The 22,785-nt window shown below is 38.2% G+C and overlaps 1 protein-coding gene across 1 annotated transcript in view; it reads left to right on the top strand.

Annotated features, from left to right (window-relative positions):
* Window positions 1-22,785, top strand: part of LOC116301284 (uncharacterized) — a 95,495-nt gene that overhangs the window by 2,056 nt on the left and 70,654 nt on the right. Inside the window, exons 3-29 of the mRNA XM_089027081.1 lie at window positions 715-834; window positions 1,484-1,597; window positions 1,813-1,929; window positions 2,686-2,799; window positions 3,833-3,946; window positions 4,276-4,389; window positions 4,840-4,953; window positions 5,857-5,970; window positions 6,256-6,369; window positions 8,082-8,195; window positions 9,035-9,148; window positions 9,814-9,927; window positions 10,446-10,559; window positions 11,668-11,781; window positions 12,143-12,262; window positions 12,565-12,678; window positions 13,357-13,470; window positions 14,695-14,811; window positions 15,924-16,037; window positions 17,465-17,578; window positions 18,012-18,125; window positions 18,761-18,874; window positions 19,279-19,392; window positions 19,877-19,990; window positions 20,749-20,862; window positions 21,203-21,316; window positions 22,094-22,207. Of these exons, the coding sequence (XP_088883207.1) occupies window positions 715-834; window positions 1,484-1,597; window positions 1,813-1,929; window positions 2,686-2,799; window positions 3,833-3,946; window positions 4,276-4,389; window positions 4,840-4,953; window positions 5,857-5,970; window positions 6,256-6,369; window positions 8,082-8,195; window positions 9,035-9,148; window positions 9,814-9,927; window positions 10,446-10,559; window positions 11,668-11,781; window positions 12,143-12,262; window positions 12,565-12,678; window positions 13,357-13,470; window positions 14,695-14,811; window positions 15,924-16,037; window positions 17,465-17,578; window positions 18,012-18,125; window positions 18,761-18,874; window positions 19,279-19,392; window positions 19,877-19,990; window positions 20,749-20,862; window positions 21,203-21,316; window positions 22,094-22,207 (3,096 nt within the window). The remainder of the gene's footprint in view (window positions 1-714; window positions 835-1,483; window positions 1,598-1,812; window positions 1,930-2,685; window positions 2,800-3,832; window positions 3,947-4,275; window positions 4,390-4,839; window positions 4,954-5,856; window positions 5,971-6,255; window positions 6,370-8,081; window positions 8,196-9,034; window positions 9,149-9,813; window positions 9,928-10,445; window positions 10,560-11,667; window positions 11,782-12,142; window positions 12,263-12,564; window positions 12,679-13,356; window positions 13,471-14,694; window positions 14,812-15,923; window positions 16,038-17,464; window positions 17,579-18,011; window positions 18,126-18,760; window positions 18,875-19,278; window positions 19,393-19,876; window positions 19,991-20,748; window positions 20,863-21,202; window positions 21,317-22,093; window positions 22,208-22,785) is intronic.

Raw genomic sequence — 22,785 nt, 5'->3', positions numbered from 1 at the left:
GGTCCGATTTTATTCGATGTGCACCCTCCCTGTAAAAGTTCTGGTTACGGCCCTGCTTAGTGTCTATGCTTGAAACTTAAGGCTAATTCTTTCATATTGTGTTTGTTAATACAGTATCTTGGTCTGACAAAAGTATACTCGCAAACTTTTTTGGATACTTGGAGAAAACAAACATTTATTTTCGCACTCAAACTCCTCAAAAATCTTTAAAAACGTGCAGAAAAGCACGCATGAGCAAACGTTTTTCTCTAGTGTCCGGTTTATATGCATCTTTTTCTCATGATATACACTTCTGCTACCACTAATATTACTAATACTAAGGTGTTGCTTTAGCATTTGATGAAAACATATTCGACTCGAATTGGGCAAATAAAAGTAGTCAGTTGTAGGATCTGTACTACTCTCGAAAGTAATCTAAAGTACTCTGAGTATTTTGACGAGTGTCTGTAAACGCCATGAAGAATTTATAAAATAGATATCGCTAAACGATGACATGCACTCTACTTAAATACAATACATAAATACATTCAGTTGTTTAGATGATAAATAGTTTATTCCTCGCAATGCATGATGGTATAACCCTAGGTCCTCTGTTTTTTTGTTTTTTGTTTTGTTTATTTTGGGTGGGGGGGGGGGGGGGGTTAAAGCTTGAAATTGAGTTTTAAAACCTATTTAGCAACTACTTAACATGTAAAGAAACATTTTTTGTAACAGATGGCCAATTACTATATTGTGCATTCAACCCGTGTATTAATGGAGGAACGTGTAAGGAAGTAGTTAATGGATTCGAATGTCAATGCGCGCCGGGATGGACTGGAAATAACTGTGAATCAAGTAAGTAGGGAAAAGCTTTGATTTACACCATATAAGGCATGAAAAATGAAAGATTTTTAAACCTAAGATTTAAGAATAGACCTATCCCGAATTCGCTTGACTGACCACGAAACAATGGTTTGAAGTTGAGACTGGACTCGATTCTTTTTTTCATCAAGTTCAACCTCGACTTGAAACCATTGTTTCGTGGTCAGTCAAGCGAATTCTGGATAGGTTTATTGTTTTGTAACTAGGTGCCTTTTCAAATAGATGCATGCAATTATAATTTTAGAATACAGTTATTAGAAATAAAAATAATAATTGTAGTAGTAAGATAAAAATTAATAGTATTTTATTTAAACTCTAAATATTTATATATTTATATTCCTATTCCTATTCCTATTCCTATTCCTATTCCTATTCCTATTCCTATTCCTATTCCTATTCCTATTCCTATTCCTATTCCTATTCCTATTCCTATTCCTATTCCTATTCCTATTCCTATTCCTATTCCTATTCCTATTCCTATTCCTATTCCTATTCCTATTTATATTTATGTTTTTAGGATGAAAAAAGGACTTATTATTATCATTATTATTATTATTATTATTATTATTATTATTATTATTATTATTATAACGAGTTTTGCTATCGTGGTGTGACATTTCAGGTATTGATGACTGTAGACCGAATTCATGTATCAACGGTGCAACATGTATCGATAGACACCTAGGCTTCAGATGTAACTGTATTCTGGGATGGACAGGGAAACACTGTGAAATAAGTAAGTACCCCTTTACTGTGTGTCTGTCTGTCTGTCTGTGTCTGTCTGTGTCTGTCTGTGTCTGTCTGTGTCTGTCTGTGTCTGTCTGTGTCTGTCTGTGTCTGTCTGTTGTCTGTCTGTCTGTGTCTGTCTGTCTGTCTTCCGGTTTTCTTTCTGTCTGTCTGTCTGTCTGTCTGTGTAAGGGTACTTATATCATATCTAATTTCTCTCACTAGACATCAACGACTGTATTCCCGACCCTTGTCTCAATGGCGGCACCTGCTGCTGTGATCGACTCAATTCATTCACATGCAACTGCTTACCAGGCTTTACCGGCAAGATTTGTGAAATTAGTAAGTAACTTCGTTCATTTATTGTCTACCTCCATCTTGCAGGACAAATCTAGACCCGATGGTATCTAATTAACAAATAGACACCAGATTTTTATGTTTCTGTCCTCTTATTGACGATAAATTGCGTAGTGTGGATCCACGAGGCGTAGCCCAATTTCTCGTCAATAAGAGGACAGACACATAAAGAACTGGTGTCTATTAGCTTTTTGTACAATAACAAAAACGATAAAAACGTGTTCTTGACGAAAATAGTTATAAAAAACATCGGGATTCGAGCTATTCTTTGATCTTGAAATAACCTATCATATTTTTTCGTATCGCTAATCGCCTTTCTCCTTCAAGTAAAGTTACTTACCAAGAGCTTAAAAACGGCTGAGACAGCTTAGGTTCATGAGAAAAATTAAAAATACCACGCAATGCGTCTTTACATTAAAGAAGGTCTGAGATCGAAACCTCTGCACAATATCTCTTATAAAAAGCCCCGATATCTCCCCGATATTTCCCCGATATTTCCCCGATATTTCCCCGATATCTCCCCGATATTTCCCCGATATTTCCCCGATATTTCCCCGATATCTCCCCGATATCTCCCCGATATTTCCACGATATTTCCCCGATATTTCCCGATATTTCCCCGATATTTCCCCGATATCTCCCCGATATTTCACCGATATTTCACCGATATTTCCCCGATACTTCTTCGCCTTCGGCAAATAGTTTAGTGTTAAATGAATATTGTTTGTTTAAATTAAACAGACATCAACGAATGCGCGTCAAACCCGTGTCAAAATGGAGGCACGTGTAACGATAAAGTCAATGGATACACATGTTCTTGTCCAGAACACTTTACTGGATCACACTGTGAAATAGGTAATCAAGACATTGCACCATGAATATATGAGCCCATTACTAGGAGCATCCATCTCCCATTCTGGGTCTGTGAGCCAACATATTCCCAGATCACGAGCCCATTTATACTAGGAGCATCCATCTCTCATACTGGGTCTGTGAGCCAGAATATTCCCAGATCAGGAGCCCATTACTAGGAGCATCCATCTTCCATACTGGGTCTGTGAGCCAACATATTCCCAGATCAGGAGCCCATTACTAGGAGCATCCATCTCCCATACTGCTGGGTCTGTGAGCCAACATATTCCCAGATCACGAGCCCATTACTAGAGGCATCCATCTCCCATACTGGGTCTGTGAGCCAACATATTCCCAGATCACGAGCCCATTACTAGAGGCATCCATCTCCCATACTGGGTCTGTGAGCCAACATATTCCCAGATCACGAGCCCATTACTAGGAGCATCCATTTCCCATACTGGGTCTGTGAGCCAACATATTCCCAGATCACGAGCCCATTACTAGGAGCATCCATTTCCCATACTGGGTCTGTGAGCCAACATATTCCCAGATCACGAGCCCATTACTAGGAGCATCCATCTCCCATACTGGGTCTGTGAGCCAACATATTCCCAGATCACGAGCCCATTTATACTAGGAGCATCCATCTCTCATACTGGGTTTGTGAGCCAGAATATTCCCAGATCAGGAGCCCATTACTAGGAGCATCCATCTTCCATACTGGGTCTGTGAGCCAACATATTCCCAGATCACGAGCCCATTTATACTAGGAGCATCGATCTCCCATACTGGGTCTGTGAGCCAACATATTCTCAGATCAGGAGCCCATTACTAGGAGCACCCATCTCCCATTCTGGGTCTGTGATCCAGAATATTCCCAGATAAGGAGCCCATTACTAGAAGTATCCATCTCCCATACTGGGTCTGTGAGCCAGCAGCAATCATCCCATTACTAGGGGTATTTTAAAACAAAAGTTCAGTTTGTATATTTTCAATTCGTAAGCGTTTTTAATGATACGTTTTTTAATTCAAGACTTGAGGATATGTTCTGCCAGTAGTTGCAAGAATGGAGCTACATGCGTGCAAGGCAGCGGTTTCTTCACATGCTCATGCGTACCAGGATGGACTTCTCGCTATTGTGAAATAAGTACGTTACTCAAATATTCTTTTACATCAGTAATAGCATGGAATACTTCGTGATAACTGGCAAGGAATTGAATGAATTAATAAATGAACAGATGTATGAATAAATGATTAAATGGAAGGATGGATGGACGGACGGACGGACGGACGGATGGGTGGGTGGGTGGGTGGGTGGATGGGTGGACGGACGGATGGATGGATGGATGGATGGATGGATGGAAGGATGGATAATTTGACAAGTGAATGAATTAAAAATCGAAGAAATAAACTTATCAAAATGAAATATAATAGTTACAGCAATACTCAATTTATTGTCTTCTTGTCTATAAATAGATTTCGATGAATGTGGTTCCAATCCGTGTCAAAACGGTGCCACGTGCACAGACCAAATCAACGGTTACCTCTGCTCATGTCCCACTGGTTTCCAGGGCTCAGAATGCCAAATAAGTAAGTTCAAAAGGATTCCATCGACTTCCTTCAAAAGTGTGGCCGAATATCATACTATTTTTAAAAAAGATTATAGAGTGAAATTACTAAAACCCCAGCGCGAAATAGAAAATAGACTGATAAACATTTAATAATATGCCCTAACTCCATTGTTTTCTTTTGTGTGTATTCTACTTTTCACGTTAAATAATATCTTTTATTCTCGGGTTAAATGCCTTCACTCTTCAAATCTAATTTCTATTACATTTGCAAGTGCTCCCATTTCGAGTTCGCTATTGCGCAGAAATGTTTTTGGTAGTAGAAACCAAATATACTAATAATGATTTTTAAGATTTTAGATATTTTAAATAATTTAAATATTTTATTATTTTTGAGTTTTTTATTATTTTTAGGATTGTTATGAATTTAGAAATTTTTATGATTATGATTTTTAAATCTTATCTTTTTTAGACATTGACGATTGTGCTGCTTCACCGTGTATGCATGGCGGAGTGTGTACTGATTTGGTCAATAATTTCAATTGCAAATGTCCAAATGGATGGATGGGAAAAAAGTGTGAAATTAGTAAGTGAAATGAGAAACACCTTTTGGTTTATACTAGAAACAGTTTTTTCCCAGAACAGGAGCCCATTACTAGGAGCATCCATCTCCCATACTGGATCTGTACATGTTAGCCAACATATTCCCAGATCAGGAGCCCATTACTAGGAGCATCCATCCCCCATACTGTGTCTGTGAGCCAGTATATTCCCAGATCAGGAACCCATTACTAGTAGAATCCATCTCCCATACTGGGTCTGTGAGCCAACATATTCCCAGATCACGAGCCCATTACTAGGAGCATCCATCTCCCATACTGCTGGGTCTGTGAGCCAACATATTCCCAGATCAGGAGCCCATTACTAGGAGCATCCATCTCCCATACTGGGTCTGTAAGCCAACATATTCTCAGATCACGAGCCCACTAGGAGCGTCCATCTCTCATACTGGGTCTGTGAGCCAACATATTCTCAGATCAGGAGCCCATTACTAGGAGCATCCATCCCCCATACTGTGTCTGTGAGCCAGTATATTCCCAGATCAGGAACCCATTACTAGTAGAATCCATCTCCCATACTGGGTCTGTGAGCCAACATATTCCCAGATCACGAGCCCATTACTAGGAGCATCCATCTCCCATACTGCTGGGTCTGTGAGCCAACATATTCCCAGATCACGAGCCCATTACTAGGAGCATCCATCTCCCATACTGGGTCTGTAAGCCAACATATTCTCAGATCACGAGCCCACTAGGAGCGTCCATCTCTCATACTGGGTCTGTGAGCCAACATATTCTCAGATCAGGAGCCCATTACTAGAAGCATCCATCTCCCATACTGGGTCTGTGAGCCAGTATATTCCCAGATTAGGAGCCTATTACCCCATTACCCCAAGAGGCACACATTAGCATCGTCTTTTGTTTTTCAGATGTGAATGAATGCATAGGGAACCCATGTTATAATTTTGGGATTTGCTGTGATGGAGATGGAGACTACAAGTGCTACTGTTTTGGAGGATGGTCCGGACCCAGATGCGAAACTAGTACGTATGACTATTTAACATAATTTGTAACTTGAATATAGAGTTTCTAACGCAGTGATTGGTCGAACGACCAGTGATTCTGAGACGATCATCACTGCTCGAGCGGTGATAATGAGGTTTCCCAAGTTGTTTGGCGGTTTTGTCTTTGGACAAAATCTATTACTTATTTTAGCCTCGCCCCGGGCTACTGTCTTTGCTGTTTAGCATGACGTCACCAGCAAGTGACCTGCCAACGATGCTATACGTATTTCTATTCTATCATTAATTTTTTGGGTTTATTTTTAGACTTTGATGACTGTGCCTCTTCTCCTTGTGGTAACGGTGGCACTTGCCGTGATCTTCTGGGCGGATTCGAGTGCTCATGCGCACCAGGATATAATGGATCCAAATGCGAAAATAGTAAGATCTGTTTTTTGACATCGCATTTTAATATAATAATAATAATAAATATAATAATAATAGTTATTATTGTTATTATTATTATTATTATTATTATTGTTATTATTATTATTATTATTATTATTATTATTATTATTATTATTATTATTACATGATGACAATGATAATGACATGATAATGACATCGCATCTTGTTGTGTTGGGTTTTAGTAATATGAATCTATGTGTATAATTAAATGTCTGTCGTACTATGTATAACTCAGTCAATAAGCATTTTATCATATGACCCTCACGAAAATAAAAATAATTAAGAAAAAGAAAGCGCGCGGATTCGAGCAGGGCCGGACGGGTTTTTCCGGCCCGCTTACGTCAACCCGTCCGGCCCCCATCACGTGACTTTTTCCAATGGTTTTATTAGAGCGCGCGAGCAGGGCCGTACGGGTCATATGATAACAAAGCTTTCATGATATGATCTGGGAAATCAAGCGTAGTGTATTAATAGTGCACTCGCTTAGTTATAGCTATTACCCAATAAAAGTCGTTAAGAAAATCTGTAGGATCTCTGGTTCGATTCGACTTGACATCGATTCGACTTGACATCCTAAATATTTTTGAAATAACTAAATTTCAGCTCTGTGAACTAGCTTACAAACATTCAAACTCCAATCTACCAGATATTTTTGGTAACCTTTTTCAAGGTACAGATTTGATTCACAATTACAATACGCGGTCTAAATCAAACAAGAATCTATATGTCCCTCCAGTAAACCTGAATTATGGGAAGTTTGGTGTTAAGCAGTTATGCAGCAGTCACAAGCTGGAATGATATACCACTTTATAAAGTCTTTAAAAATAAGCTTAAAAAACATCTGTTGCTTTAGAATTTTGATTCTATTTAGGTTTTGCTTTAATGTAGCTTTATTTCGTACTTTAATTTAGTTCAAACTTCACTTTATTATATATAACTTTTTATGTGTATTGAATCTATTTTAGTTTGCTACTTTCCCCCTTGTAAGTTCTTATTTGAAAGTATTATATAGTTTCAAGGTGCAGAAATATTCTCTTAACCCTTTTGGGTTGTTTTCTTCTGCTCCTCCCAGTTAAATTTCTTAACAGTGATGTAAAGTATAAAATTCTCATTCTGGAAAATAAAAAACCTTGAAACCTTGAATTCCTGGACTCGCTCGGCATCACATGTGAGTAGAGATTGCCGGGTCTCTCCCTTGATTCGAGGGTCTTCTCTGGATTTTCCTGTTTTGCTTCTTCCACATAACCCAACATGTTAAATTCAATTAGACCGTCATCTCAAGGTTGTGTGCGCATCCAACTTGACGGGCAACAAAACTGAAAAACACAAATTCAGTAAAATTGGGAAGAAAGTTTTATATTTCAAGAGAAGAATAATTGATTTTGTGAATTTTTATCGCAACAAATTCATAGCAGTGCTTGATAATACTCGTGCTCTGGTATCGTGGCCCTTCAAGTTCCTTAAATTTGGATGCGCACGCAACCTTGAGATGAGTTTTTTTTTTTCAGGGTTCAATCTGTGAGTTAGCCGTGCCCTGACTTAGATCAGCCAAGAGGTTGTTTCAGGGTTCGATATAACCTTACCAGCTACAATATGATTAGTCTATAAAAAATTAGCCAATAAAAAAAATTCCAGTTCAATCGTCTTCAACGTTAACGTTTGTTTGTTTGTTTGTTTGTCTGTAGTGATCAACTATTGTGCCGCTGACACCTGTATGAATGGAGGAACGTGCTCACCTGCACCCAACAGCTTCGTTTGCGGCTGTCCACCTGGTTTCCAAGGAAACCGATGTCAAACAAGTACGTGCACAAAATATTTTTTATGACATTAAGATTTCATGGAGTTTTTTTCTTTTTCATCTGTGATATCTGGAGCAGGAATTTATCGTTTTCGCTAATCAAATCATCTAGCAAGATTTTCAAACTTGTTTTTTTAAAGTCAATGAACTGATTTGCTATTGAATGTTTTTCAACCATCCCAAGAGAATCAAATAATAAAAGACACGACGGCCATGTTGGAGGATATAACAAAAGAATTCATTGACAATTCTTTTGTGAAGTTCCTCCAACACGGCCGCCGTGAAAACCATCAATTTAGTTGACTTTAACAAAACACTCGTGAAAATCATGCTAGATAGCATCGAAACCTTGTCATTCTCAATTTATTATTAAGTTATTCACCATTTTCCATACATCGGTTCACTGGTCAAACACAAAGCGCTCAAGCAAGTCGCCAAGGTACTTTCAAAGGATTATTCAAATTTGAACCTTGCAACCTCGACTGAATGATCAGTGTTTGACCAGTGAACCGATGTATGGAAAATGGCGAATAATACACCGAACCGAAATATGGCGACCAATTTGAATAACTATTGTTCTACACTGACTAGCGACTTACTAGCCTCTCATACATGTTAAAACGCTTTTATTTTGTCACGTTAACACGAGGCTAGTCAGCCGCTAGTCGGTGCAGAATAATAGTTATAATTCCAAATGGTCGCCATATTTTGATTCGGTCTATTCTTCCGACTAGATACCATTCTTACTTCTGTAAATATACTCTATAAATTTTTTTCTGTGGGTTTACATTCTCCGCACTCATTAACAGTTCCCTTCATACTAATTATACTTAAATCTAGACATCAACGAGTGCTTGCCCAACCCCTGTCTGTATGGATCAGAGTGCACAGACCTTGTCAATGGATTTAGCTGTAACTGTGTACCAGGATACACGGGAAAGAAATGCGAGTTCGGTAAGAGGAGCCATTCATAAATATAAAACTTTCCTCCAAATAAACTTGTCGTTCGTGTGGCCGCCAACTCAATATCGATATTTGATAAGCTTACCTTCTTTGGAAGTGAAGATAGATTTGTTTTTGACGATTTTCTGTCATTTAAAGCTTTAAAATGAAGAAAATATGATTAAAAACTTGCAGATATTATAGCGAAGAAACATTTGAAATTGTGCACCATCTTGAATTTAAGTTAGCAGCCTGGCCTTTGATAAAGGAAGCCCAAAACGTCTAAAACCACAGGGATCCCACACCAACGACAATATATGTTTGATTCTCTTCAATCGCATACAATGTTAAAAAGACGTACCTCGTTTGATACCCAAATACAAGGGCGGATCCAGGGTTTTTTGAAGGGAGGGTCTCAGGGGTAAATTTTGTGGGCAAGGGAATCCCAGGCGCATTTTTACCACAGGAAGCCCATTTGACCTCAGGAATGACAGGGGGGTCGCGACCCCCTCGACCCTCCCCCTGGATCCGCCCTTGCAAATATATAATGAAACCGTAAGCAAGAGAAAGAGAAGGAATCTTGAAGAGGTCTAAAGTAAACGTTTCGTAAGTTAATACATTTTGTGTTACACCAAACCTTTTGATTTTCTACTCCTTATCATTTTTATCATTATTAGACATCGATGAATGTCTGGCCAAACCTTGTCTCAATGGAGCCACGTGTCTTGATCGGGTCAATGGTTATCATTGCGCATGCGATGCCGGCTGGACCGGTAACACTTGTGCTGCAAGTAAGTCACACAGAGTATGTTTGAATTCGTGCAATTGTTGGGTTTTAATCAGCTGATAAAAGTCTTTGAATCTCATTATCTACTCCAAATGGTGGTTAAACACTGACCACCATGTGCTGTCAGCCAGAAAGAAATACATACACTGAGCCCTTGCTGAACGTCGGAATACAGCTAAGTTTAGAGTAAATAATTAACAATAGGTATCCAATTCTCAGGAGATTGAAATTATTTTGTTTTGTCCTCCAAATCGAGCTGCTTTGAAGTCACATGCAAGGGCTCTATTGAAAACTTGCGATACGGGTGTTTTACGGAGACATTTTTTACAGGACAGTAAACAAACAAAACAATTTATGATCAATTTTCGTGATCAGAGTCATTTCAAATTCTGAGATATATTCAAGCTATTTTGTTGAGCTTCTGGACCATAGCAACGGTAACTAAGTGGTCTCGGAGCAATGAATTTGGTGTATTAAGTTTTCTTTATTAAATTAAACCTTTATTTTTCTCTGTCTCTCTAGATATGCAAGACTGTGCTGCCAACTCTTGTGACAACGGAGGCACTTGCAATGATCTTGTCAACTCTTTCTCCTGCACATGCGCAGTAGGGTACACTGGACTCACTTGTGCTATCAGTAAGAACATTTTGCTTTTAGCAAATAGTCCGTCTTATAAAAGGTCCCATAAGGTGTCCCAAAGGGATACCAAAAGGGGTTCCAAAAGGTCTTCCAATGGGCTCCAAAAATGGCTTCCAAAATGGCTTCCAAAAGGGCTCCCAAAAGGCCTCCCAAAAGGGCTTCCAAAAGGGCTTCCAAAAGGGCTTCCAAAAGGGCTTCCAAAAGGGCTTCCAAAAGGTCTTCCAAAAGGGCTCCCAACTAAGGGCTTCCACAAGGGGCTTCCAATAGGCTGCGAAAAGGGCTTCCAAAAGGGCTCCCAAAAGGGCTCCCAACTTAGGGCTTTCAAAAAGGGCTTCCAAAAGGGCTTCCAAAAGGGCTTCCAAAAGGGCTTCCAAAAGGGCTTCCAAAAGGGCTTCCAAAAGGGCTCCCAAAAGGGCTCCCAAAAGGGCTCCCAAAAGGGCTCCCAAAAGGTCTTTCAAAAGGTCTTTCAAAAGGGCTCCCAAAAGGGCTCCCAAAAGGGCTCCCAAAAGGTTTTGCTATCTTCCTTGCTCCCTTGCTCCTTTTCTCCATGTACTCCAATGTTTCTCTCTCCGCGTGAAAATAAAAATACGAGTTGTGAGCAAAAGAGTCGAGAATTGCAAATTGTGCACTTTTGTGTGTGTGAAAGTGAGCCAAAAAAATGGTAACCAATGCTAACATGACTGAATTTGTAAGTTTGATAAACTATAAAAATGACGACTTTGAATAATATGTACATAGAGGATATTACATGGGCGCGCGGAGATACGAATTTTATCTTCGAGTGTTCAATTGATATCGCTGCGCTCACTCGTGAGATATCTAAATTAAACACGAGAAGATAAAATTCGTATCTCCAAGCGGCCATGTAATGTTCTGTTTATCATATAGATATTAATGAAACTTAAATAAAACAAAAGCTCAAAAATTCTTAATTAAAATAGCAAGCCGATTCAACAGTGATATCTTCACGTGTGAAAGATATGGTATCTTCCACTGGTGAAAGATATCAAGTTTTCGACACTAGAGAAAATCTGGTATTTCATCGATATCTACATAATAATTAAATTTATCTACGGAATTTAGAGTATTATCTGTTTTCTTACAGACATTAATGACTGTTTAGCTGGCTCTTGTATGAACGGAGGGGCATGTCGCGATCTCGTCAACGACTTTTCTTGTATATGCCCTCCAGGATTCTCTGGAAAGAGATGTGAAACGAGTAAGTGAAGTTTATGATTATGGCTTCATCAAACAAGTATTAAGTATATTTTAGTGGCTTTTACTTTCGTGGTAGTCGGAGTCGGAGTCGGAGTCGGAGTCGGAGTCGGAGTCGGAGTCGGAGTCGGAGTCGGAGTCGGAGTCGGAGTCGGAGTCGGAGTCGGAGTCGGAGTCGGAGTCGGAGTCGGAGTCGGAGTCGGAGTCGGAGTCGGAGTCGGAGTCGGAATCGGAGTCGGACGAAAGTATTGAAAGTACCTACTCTACAATATGCATGGCTTCTCTGACTTCGGGCTCTACAATGACAAAAACAATTCAAACTGACAACTCAGTTGACCTTGATCTCAATATTATTTTTATTTCAGACATCAACGAATGTGTAGCGCTAGGCATCACGTGTCAAAATGGTGGCACGTGTGAAGACGGGATCAACTCTTTCACTTGCAAGTGCATGGAAGGGTGGGCTGGAACCTACTGTGAAAGAAGTGAGTACTTACTAAGCTGTTTATAGTGAGCACACAAAACCTGTGTTAAACGACCGACCTCTATTTAACGACCAGTTTTCAAAGTCCCATCGAGGATTTTTGCACTGATTTATACCTGTGTTAAACGACCGACCGCTATTTAGCGACCAGTTTTCAAAGTCCCATCGAGGATTTTTGCACTGATTTATACCTGTGTTAAACGACCGACCGCTATCTAGCGACCAGTTTTCAAAGTCCCATCGAGGATTTTCGCACTGATTCTGGTTAGACCTAATGCAGTTGCTTGATTCTTGTTTTGACAGACAAGGATGATTGTACACCCAACTACTGTTATAACGGAGCCACGTGTCAAGATCTGGTTGGAGGTTATAAGTGTGTGTGTGCAGCAGGGTGGACCGGTAAAAACTGCGGAACAGGTACTTTTCGGACTATCGTTATTTAATATATAATCATGTTGAAATATCTATATTTCTTCGTTAAAGCACGCAGGAATGGACTTCATCACGAAATATGTGTAGCTATTCTAGAGTGCTTACGGCGCTTCCTAAGTACTTTGTTAATGAACGGAGCACGGAAAAAGCTGTATTATTATTTTCTTAGTATAGCTACTATCTCTTTCGGTATCTAATTAAGTTATGCAAAAGAAAGGTCGCAGGATCTAACAGAGCCTCCGCGTGGCTATGCAATTTTTTACCACAATTGTAAATTTTCTCGCGCGCTGATTGGTTAAAAAACGTCGTAAATAAGAGGCCATACCAACAAATGGCGTCATGCAAGATTTCGTGCAGTCTATTTCCTAGAGTTTTGTGAGTTTTGTAGTAAAAAACAAATTTACGATGGTTTAGCGTGGTATGTCCTCTTATTTACCACGATATGACGCCAAACGTTGGTCAAAATTAGTTATGGACCCACTCGGCTTACGCCTCGTGAGTCCATAACATTTTGACCAACTTTTGACGTCATATCGTGGTAAATAAGAGGACATACCACGCTCAACCATCGTAAATTTGTTAAATCTATGATATCTTTAATTCCTTGCATTTTTTTCTTGAAAATAAATTAATATCGCTAATAAGTATTGTTGTTTGATCCAGACATCGACGAGTGTCAATCAAATCCCTGTCAAAACGGAGCGAGATGTACTAACTTGAGAAACAACTACTTTTGCGGCTGTCCACTTGGTTGGACCGGGAAAAACTGTGAAATCAGTAAGTATGTTTAGCAATTAGTCCTCAAGCCCAAATGAACTATGAGTCAATAGCCCATGAGGCCGATGCCTGAATAGGCCTTTTACAACAACAGGTCACGTGACCTAACCCCCCCTCCCTACGTAAAAATAGACGTTGTGTAAAAATGAACACCAGAAATGGAAAGAGCACCTCAATATTAGTAAGAAGGAAAAGTTTTAGCTCATAATGTTGGCTATAGTAGAAATAGCATTAAATATAAAATTGAATATTTTATGAGGATTTGTATGGGGAAATGTGCTGTGGTATAGCTTGCCATGCAGCACATTTTCCCATACAAATCCTCATAAAATATTCAATTTTATATTTAATGCTATTTCTCCTGTGTCTCATGTCATAAGCTAAAACTTTGCCTTCTTATTAATTTCGAGGTGCTCTTTCCATTTATGTTGGTCATTTTGACACAACGTCCCTTTTTACGAGGGGTAGGGTCACGTGACCTGTTGTTGCAAAAGGACTATTGACTATTGACTCAAAGGCCATGAGAGCGAGAGGACTAATTGTGTTAGTCAAATTCAACTAGTCGGTCAAATACATAGATTCTAAAAAAGTACAATAAAGGAAAAAAGCTTCAATATTTTGAAAGCTACATTAATAAATAAAGTGGCGGATCCAGGACTTTAAGAGGGGGGGGGGGGGGGGGGGGAGTTCATTTTTGCAAATCTCTGCACAACAATAACGTTCTCTTGCATCATCATTTTTCCCATGAGGCACATCACTGGCCTAGGGGCGCTCCTGATAAGGATAACCTATCCACCAGTCCCATTTCATATTAAATCTCATGAGTTAGTACCATACTTTTATTTATTTATTTAAAAATAAAATAATAATTCATTCATTTGCACCCAATGAACCCCCCCCCCCCCCCTTCACCCTAAATCCGCCACAGAAATATTAGTATAATCTTAGACTAGGGTATATAGTTTCACGCGCTGTGATTGGTCGAGCGAACACTGATTCTGAGACGATGGCCACTGCTCGACCGTTGATTATGAGGCTTTTTCCACAATTTACCAGTTTGGAAGTAATACTAAAACGTTTTTTTTTTAATCCTGAATTTCGTCTTTTCTCTCATGTTAGAGTTTAAATTTATAATAAAAAAATTATTCACCGATAATCGCTTCGACTAACTGAATAATTGTTAAATATTCTCCCCCAACTTCTCTTTTTTTATCTCTTTTTTAGATATCAATGATTGCCTGCCCGATCCGTGCCAGAATGGAGGCACGTGTTGCTGTGATCGTGTCAACGACTTCACTTGCAACTGTCCACCAGGTTTTACGGGAAAACTCTGCGAAATAAGTAAGTAGTCTTCTGTTTTAGTCATATTTTCATAGTCTATCCTTATATATAGGTTTTTAAATTACTTTTTCTTTATATTGTCCATCCTTTGTCAAATTCGGCAATACCCAATCTCGTTTCCAGAATCGTTATCTCTTACAGCGCATGCTCAACGCGCATGTTTAGTACTCACCTTTTTCCATACATCGGTTCACTGGTCAAACACAAAGCATTCATCGAGGTTTCAAGGTTCAAGTTTGAATAATCCTTTGAAAGTACCTTGGCGACTCACTTGAGCGCTTTGTGTTTGACCAGTGAACCAATGTATGGAAAATGGAGAATAAGGGCTCGCTAAGCTTAATATGAGGGCTCTAGGATCGAGAGATCGGTGCATTTTTAAATACTGAATGTTAACTAGAAGGTAATTCACTCGTTTCATACATAGAGAAAACTCGCTCGAGGACTCGCTCGTTCGCGATATGATACGGAAAAACTCGTGAATAAAAACGATATCGAGTTCTTAACATGTAATAATTTGTTTATTACACATTTAGGCTCGATATATAACACACGCAAAATGTTTTATTGTCTTAAATATCATTAACCGACTTACACCATTTCAAAATGTTAAAGAATTATACGTTTCCAATTCAATATCATTCAAGATATTAAAGCTTAATTAAAAATGTAAGAAGCACAAAATTCATCTTGAATTTGATAGAAATAAACACTAAATAGAGATTTATCTCGTCACTCTTGACTACTATCGTAGTCAAGTTACAGTTACAGTTTACCTTGAAGTGATATCGTATCACTTCACTGATATGGTTTTTATTCACAGCTTTATTTCACGGATATCGAGCTTAAATGTGTAATAAAACGTGTCATTCCCTAATTTAGACTAGATTTAAGCTTAATTCTCTTCTTTCAAGATATTTAGCGTAATATTTAGTTGTTCTTGCCTTCACCAGCTCATAAACCAAATTTCATTGTGATTTAAGATGTGTTGTTGTCATTGCATCCCCCTCCAGCGACCATGATCCCTAGCGTTAAAACAATAGCTTGTTTTGATGTGACATCATTATGAAATAGAGCATTCTATAAACTCCAATTTTTTTTGTAAATCTTCCTAGATATCAATGATTGTGATCCCAATCAATGTCGAAATGGAGCAACATGCGTTGATGGTGTTAACCAATTCTCCTGTACATGTGCTTCTGGCTACACGGGCGATAAATGTGAAACAAGTGAGTACTCTCATTCGCCTCAATATATCAATTCTAATTGGTTGCTGCAATTGCAAACTGGAGCAAAGTGAGAAATGAGTGAGAAAAGTTTGCGCATGCTATAGAACGTTTTCACGTGACGTCACATCGGCCATTATGGGGTACCAAAACAATACATTTTCTATCCTCCGGGAATTGAACTCAATTTTTATGCAAATACTGTACAGAAAGTTTCTATTGTTTATGGCTGCCTTCTCACGTGAGTGAAAACGCTCTATACCTTACTATCAATCACGTGACTTTTTTGGAGTTGACTGGGGAGCAAACAAGCGGTTGAATGAGGGGCAACTAGCGGATGCTAAGTCAAAACATATCAAAATAAGTCCTCAAACTATTGTATTTGACTATTTCTACGACATGAAACCAGGAAAAAAAGAGATCAAAACAATGTCCAAGATTCTACAAGTCATCAAAAAAGAGCTATTACTAGAAGTGACGTCTATTGATAGCAACCTATAATATAATTGAGAATATTGAATAAAACTTAGTAAATTTGACTTTCAAACATGCGTGAGAAATAAACTTCACAAAATAGGACGTTCCCACGATGGCGTCATTGACCTCTACTACCAGACTCCCTTGCACACTTTCTTTTGTTCAGTTAATTTCTCATGAGGGAATATAAACTTGAATCAGAAAGAAAATTCGCGAAGCATTATGGTAGTGGGAGTCAAATGACGCCATCATGCAAACGTCCTATTCCAAAACTGAGATTCAAAATTCGAAATTGAAGCCTTATTCTTTTATATCTTATATCATATTATTTTACTTGTTATTTCCAGTTGATTTATCATTTGACACCTTTTTTTCGGATAATATTAATTATGTGCGATGGAATATAGCCAGACGACTTCTCAACCGGCAGCTGTTCTGAACAAAAATATTAGCCCATCGAAACCGAGAAAATTTGCAAAACCTAAGGTGTCGCTTTTCCTCTTCAAATTTAGGATTTACAGGCCACCAAATGAAAGAAAAAAACCATTGCTTTTAAGCGTGACTCGATAACATTGACAAGTACATTTTTTGCTGATCAATAACAGAAAATATACTTTCATTTATGTCAATCGTTGAATCAATTAGGTGGATATACTTTCATTAACGCCATATGATAATAATAATAATAATAATAATAATAATAACAACAACAACAACAATAATAATAATAATAATAATAACAACAATAATAATAATAACAACAACAATAATAATAATAATAATAATAATAATAATAATAATAATAATATTTCGTGTTTTTGATATTTTATTGCAATGGCAATCTTTCGCTGGTAATTTATGCAAGCTCTATGACACCTCAGTCACGTGACTTACTGATTTATTATTTGTGATCAAAATTACTGGTTATTAAAAGTATTTATTATTTTTTATAGATATCAATGACTGCAAACCGGACAGCTGTGCTAATGGCGGTAGATGTCAAGATCTTCTTAATGGATTCTCTTGCACATGCGCACCAGGGTTCACGGGACCGCGATGCGGAACAAGTAAGTGTTGGGTAGCCTGTGTATCTTTGATGTATGTAGTTGATGCCACGAAATTTCCATACTTCAAATCGGAAAGTTCTTGTAATATCTTGAAGTATGTTTATTTTGTCTTTCTTGTTTTCTTTTTCTTTTCCCCCCATTTGTTCCTCGTTGCATTCACTTTCATGTCTTTCGTAGAAACCCCCCCTGCGTAATTGATGCAATTGTGAACCCCTTTGCTCTTTCTACGTCTTCAATAGATAACAAAGCCTTGGTCCTGGTAATATACAATGCTATTCTCGACCCCATCTGATATATATTTTACTTTTACTCCGACGAAGGACTAGCATCGGCCGAAACGTCAATAAGTTTTTCATCTTTTCACGGTGTATAATTTACCTTTTTATCATTGCTATTTATTTTTTACGTAAAAATGCCTTCTTTTTTTCCTCAGACATAGATGAATGTAGTTCAAATCCCTGCCAGAACGGAGCCGCGTGTACGGACCGGGTTAACGGGTATCAATGCTCATGTCTCGCTGGATACTCCGGAGACAACTGTGAGATAGGTAGGATGTTAGAGATGACGTCAAATCAATAGACCTCCTCGGCTCTGACGTAATGTTGTCCCATTTCAGACCATGTGTCATTCCCTTGAGAATAAGATTCTTTGTTTGAGTTGTATCCATATTCATGTGTCTTCTCATGTGCAACTGTTAGACAAGGAAATGATACTCTAGGGAATGACACAACATTACTCTGAAATGGGACAACATTACGTCAGGGCCGAGGAGGTCTATTCTCTTATATATTTCACTATGACGTCACAGCCTGGACACTAGCAAATCGAGCAATCTGATTGGATAAATCGCATCGCGGACTGGTCTAGATTCTCCGGTATTAACCGGTCCGATCGCATATTAATCTTACGGCGAAAACATTTTCTCCTTTTTAATGAAAAGTGGTCATATAATAAAACTCTTATCAACCGAGCTTGGTCGGTCTGTAAGGGATAATCTTGACCTCGGTCTGTACATTCCGACCTCGGTCAAGATTATCCTGTACAGACCTCCCGCTCGGTTAATAAGATCTAAATATTATCTCTATCAATTCCAAATGGCGTCATGTCAAAAATGAAAAGAATAACCATGGGATTTCTTTTATTTGTGTTAAGTGCTTGTTATTTCTTTTCTTTTTTGTGAAGACATCGATGAGTGTGCACCAAATCCATGTAAAAATAGCGGGACGTGCAAAGACCTGGTGAACGGCTTCTCCTGCACGTGTGTTACTGGATGGATTGGGAACGACTGCTCAATTGGTAAGATGCCTTGAATCATCATCATTATCGCACTCATCATCATCATTATCAATAGTCTCATCACCATCATCGTCTTTTATCTTTTATCATTATAATCATTATAGCCATCATCATATTCACACGCATCATCATTATCACCATCATCATTATCATCATCGCCATCATCATATTCGTCCTTATCTTCATCACCATCATCACCATCACTATCATTATCATCACCATCATTACCACCATCCTCATCATCATCCCCACCATCATCATCATCATCCTTTTCATCACCATCATTAATCATCATCATCAACCCCTACTTACACCCTCTACGACATCCTACCCCAACAGAAAAATATTTTGATCAAATCATCAAATCGATACAGTAACTTACCAAACACATGTCTTGTTATCAGACTATAACGACTGTCTGTCTAACCCCTGTACTCACGGAGGAACTTGTACTGATAAATTCAACGACTACTCTTGTCAGTGTCGCTTGGGCTACACCGGGAAAGACTGTAGTGCAAGTAAGTAAACATTTGTCATATTCTCTCTCTCGATATTTTTATTTTGTTAAATAAGAATTTTTTGCAAATTTTTTGGGGGAAAATGCGAAATATTCTCAAGTTAATCCGTTTTGGGCTTCCTTTAGCATGTGAGTAACGCCTAGAATATTTTCTTAATTCGCGAACTTCAAGAAGTGGCTCATTTTTTCTCCATTGTGACTTAAAAGACAAAACGACACGCTTTTGTTTAAACTGGTTGTGGTTTTTGAATGAATATGTTGGTGTCAAAAAGACTAAGAATTAAGGTAAAGTTAACCTAAGGCTTTATTTTAGTGAAACGAGTGAGATTTGTTCAGAAGTCAGGGCTAATAAATTTTTAAGAAAAATTTATTATAAGTTAGAGATAACAATTGATGAATGAATCCAAACTTGAGATCTGCATGAACGATTCCTTATTCATTAATTATTAGAACATAATTTTTCTATTTGTGCTATTTTTCCCTAGACATCGATGATTGCCTTTCCAAGCCTTGCAAAAATGATGCTATATGTAATGATCTTTTGAACGACTACTCTTGTTCATGTAAACCGGGATACACTGGCAAAAACTGCGAAACAGGTAAGTTAGTATCCAGCGCCTTTAAGTTGATCAGCAAATGCTGATTATTTTGTTTATGATAAACCTTTTTACTTTGGGCGTAATGTTTTCCCATTTCAGACAATGTGTCTTGCTCTTGAAAGGAGATTCTTTGTTGGAGTTGTATTCATATTCATGTGTCTTCTCATGTGCAACCGTTAAGCAAAGAAATGATACTCTAGGGAATGACACGTGGTCTTGAGAATAAGATTCTTTGTTTGAGTTGTATCCATATTCATGTGTCTTCTCATGTGCAACCGTTAAACAAAGAAATGATACTCTAGGGAATGACACATGGTCTTGAGAATAAGATTCTTTGTTTGAGTTGTATCCATATTCATGTGTCTTCTCATGTGCAACCGTTAAACAAAGAAATGATACTCTAGGGAATGACACGTGGTCTTGAGAATAAGATTCTTTGTTTGAGTTGTATTCATATTCATGTGTCTTCTCATGTACAACTGTTAAACAAAGAAATGATACTCTAGGGAATGACATGTGGTCTGAAATGAGAAAACATAAATGGGTCGTCCCATTGAAACAATGTGTTTTGTTATTGATGACATTTCACGGGTGAGGGATGACAAAGTACACTTTGCTTTTCTGCAAGGTTCAAGTAAATAAGTCAATGTTTTGTTATACACCAAGCATGCCAGTCAGAGATCTGAGATTTGAAATCTTGGACAATTTGCAAGGTCATGATTCAAAGTTGGTATTCTATTTTATCCCTTTCTTGCTAGATATTGATGAGTGTCTTGGCAAGGTCTGTGAACATGGAGGAACATGTCAAGATTTGGTTAATGATTACGAGTGTAAATGTCCTGCAGGATGGTTTGGACGGCTCTGTGAGAGTGGTAAGTAAAAGATAGAATGGTTTAGGGGTAATATATTGTCATTTCTGTTCCTGTCAATCTCTTTTCTTTTATTTTCCTTTCGTTTTCTTTTCCTTTCTTTTTCCTTTCCTTTCCCTTCCTTTCCTTTCCTTTCCTTTCCTTTCCTTTCCTTTCCTTTCCTTTCCTTTCCTTTCCTTTCCTTTCCTTTCCTTTCCTTTTTTTCCCTTTTGAATCAAGAAGAAAAAGTAACCCCAACTTGCTCATATTTGACAATGTCACCCATACATTTTATTACTGTTCCAATATAAAAAGTCTTAACTATTTAGGTACCAGTTCTTATGTATGATCTCATTCATTCCAGATGTTAATGAGTGTTTATCTGATCCATGTAAAAATGGTGCCAAATGTATTGACAAGAACAATGGCTACTCATGTAAATGTGCTCCAGGATGGGAGGGAAAACTTTGCGAAACTGGTGAGAAAAACTATGTATATGCACTGATATTTATTCTCCGCTATAACATCCAGGGCTGTAACTAGGGGGGAGCACAGGGTGCACGTGAACCCCCCCCCCCCCCATAAAAGCTTAAGGTCCGCTCATCCATCTCCTTTTTTTTATTGGTTCTGCTTTCTTTTGATTACCTTTTTTTCTTTTTTTGGTTGTGCTTCTTTTGGTTACCTTTTTTCTTTTGGTTCTGCTTTCTTAAAAGAAACGATCAATAGTCCAATTTTATTCGATGTGCACCCTCCCTGTAAAAGTTCTGGTTACGGCCCTGACATCCTTTTTCGGGGGAAAGCATTGCGTGATGTCTGCTAGAACGTCCATATAGGATGTTGTTACCTTGCAATCATGCCAGAGGATCCTGTAAAAAAGTCATTTAAAAAAATAGCATTTTGATGAGTCATCTTATGGAAATTAAAGCTGATCATTAATTCCTAATGGGACTATTAACTGTCAATTAGGGAGGGAAAGTAGAATTTGTGGAAGGAGGGGGGGTGTCATTCAAAAAATCCCTGACAACAATTTAACAGTCTCTAAGGCCTAGGGCAAACGTCGAACTTTCCATGCACCACACTCATTAAAAACAATGGATATCAGGTGATAATGAGGCGGCATTCTTTAATGTAATTAAGTTCGGTGCATGGAAAGTTTGACGTTTGCCCTAGGCGTAAGCCAGGTCTTGTAGTCCTTATCATATCATTTATCTATTAAAGAATAATAATAAATTAATGTCAAATAATTCTGTTTTAGATACTGATGATTGTGCCAGCAATCCCTGTCTAAATGATGCAACATGTAAAGACAAACTTGACGGTTATGACTGCACATGTGCAGCAGGATGGGAAGGAAAAAACTGTGAACAAAGTTAGTTTTTTCATCTTTAAAATTATTTTTTTTTCCAATAGAGGGAGTAGGGTGGGGGCTAGATTGATTTGAAAGGTTGCGTAATGATGTGTGACCCAAAGGGGGTACTCCACCAAAAATTGGGTAGGGGTGTTCCGCTGGGATTCTGAAAGGGGTACCCTGTTTATGACAAAAGATATAATTTATTGCACTGAGTTCCTGTTTCAATTATCATGTCATCTTGCATATCGTTTTTTTACGACCATAATAACCAGTTTTGGTCAATACGAAAGTAGAAACCCTGAATATGACAGGAAATTCAGGAAGAACTTGGAACTTGAGTGAAATTGCATACCCTGTTTATGACAAGAAGCTCGAAAAACCATACCCTGTTCAGCGGATCATCCTCGTATAGTCCATATATGGGACGTCAATCGTATGTTTTAATTTCAAAATATACTTCTTGGTCCGGGCGTTCTATTAAGATTTTTTCCTTCACAAAGTTTTAATTGTTTAAGGCTGAGTTTCTTTCATTAAAAAGATTAATTTTAAAATAATGAGCAGCTGGAGCTAGAAATATGTCACAACTTAAACTAAAG

The sequence above is a fragment of the Actinia tenebrosa genome, unplaced genomic scaffold, assembly GCF_029948245.1.
Source record: "Actinia tenebrosa isolate PJP-AT-01 unplaced genomic scaffold, QUT_ActTen_1.0 PGA_scaffold10__47_contigs__length_13832649, whole genome shotgun sequence".
NCBI lineage: Eukaryota > Metazoa > Cnidaria > Anthozoa > Actiniaria > Actiniidae > Actinia > Actinia tenebrosa.
This window is presented reverse-complemented; position numbering and strand designations above follow the sequence as displayed.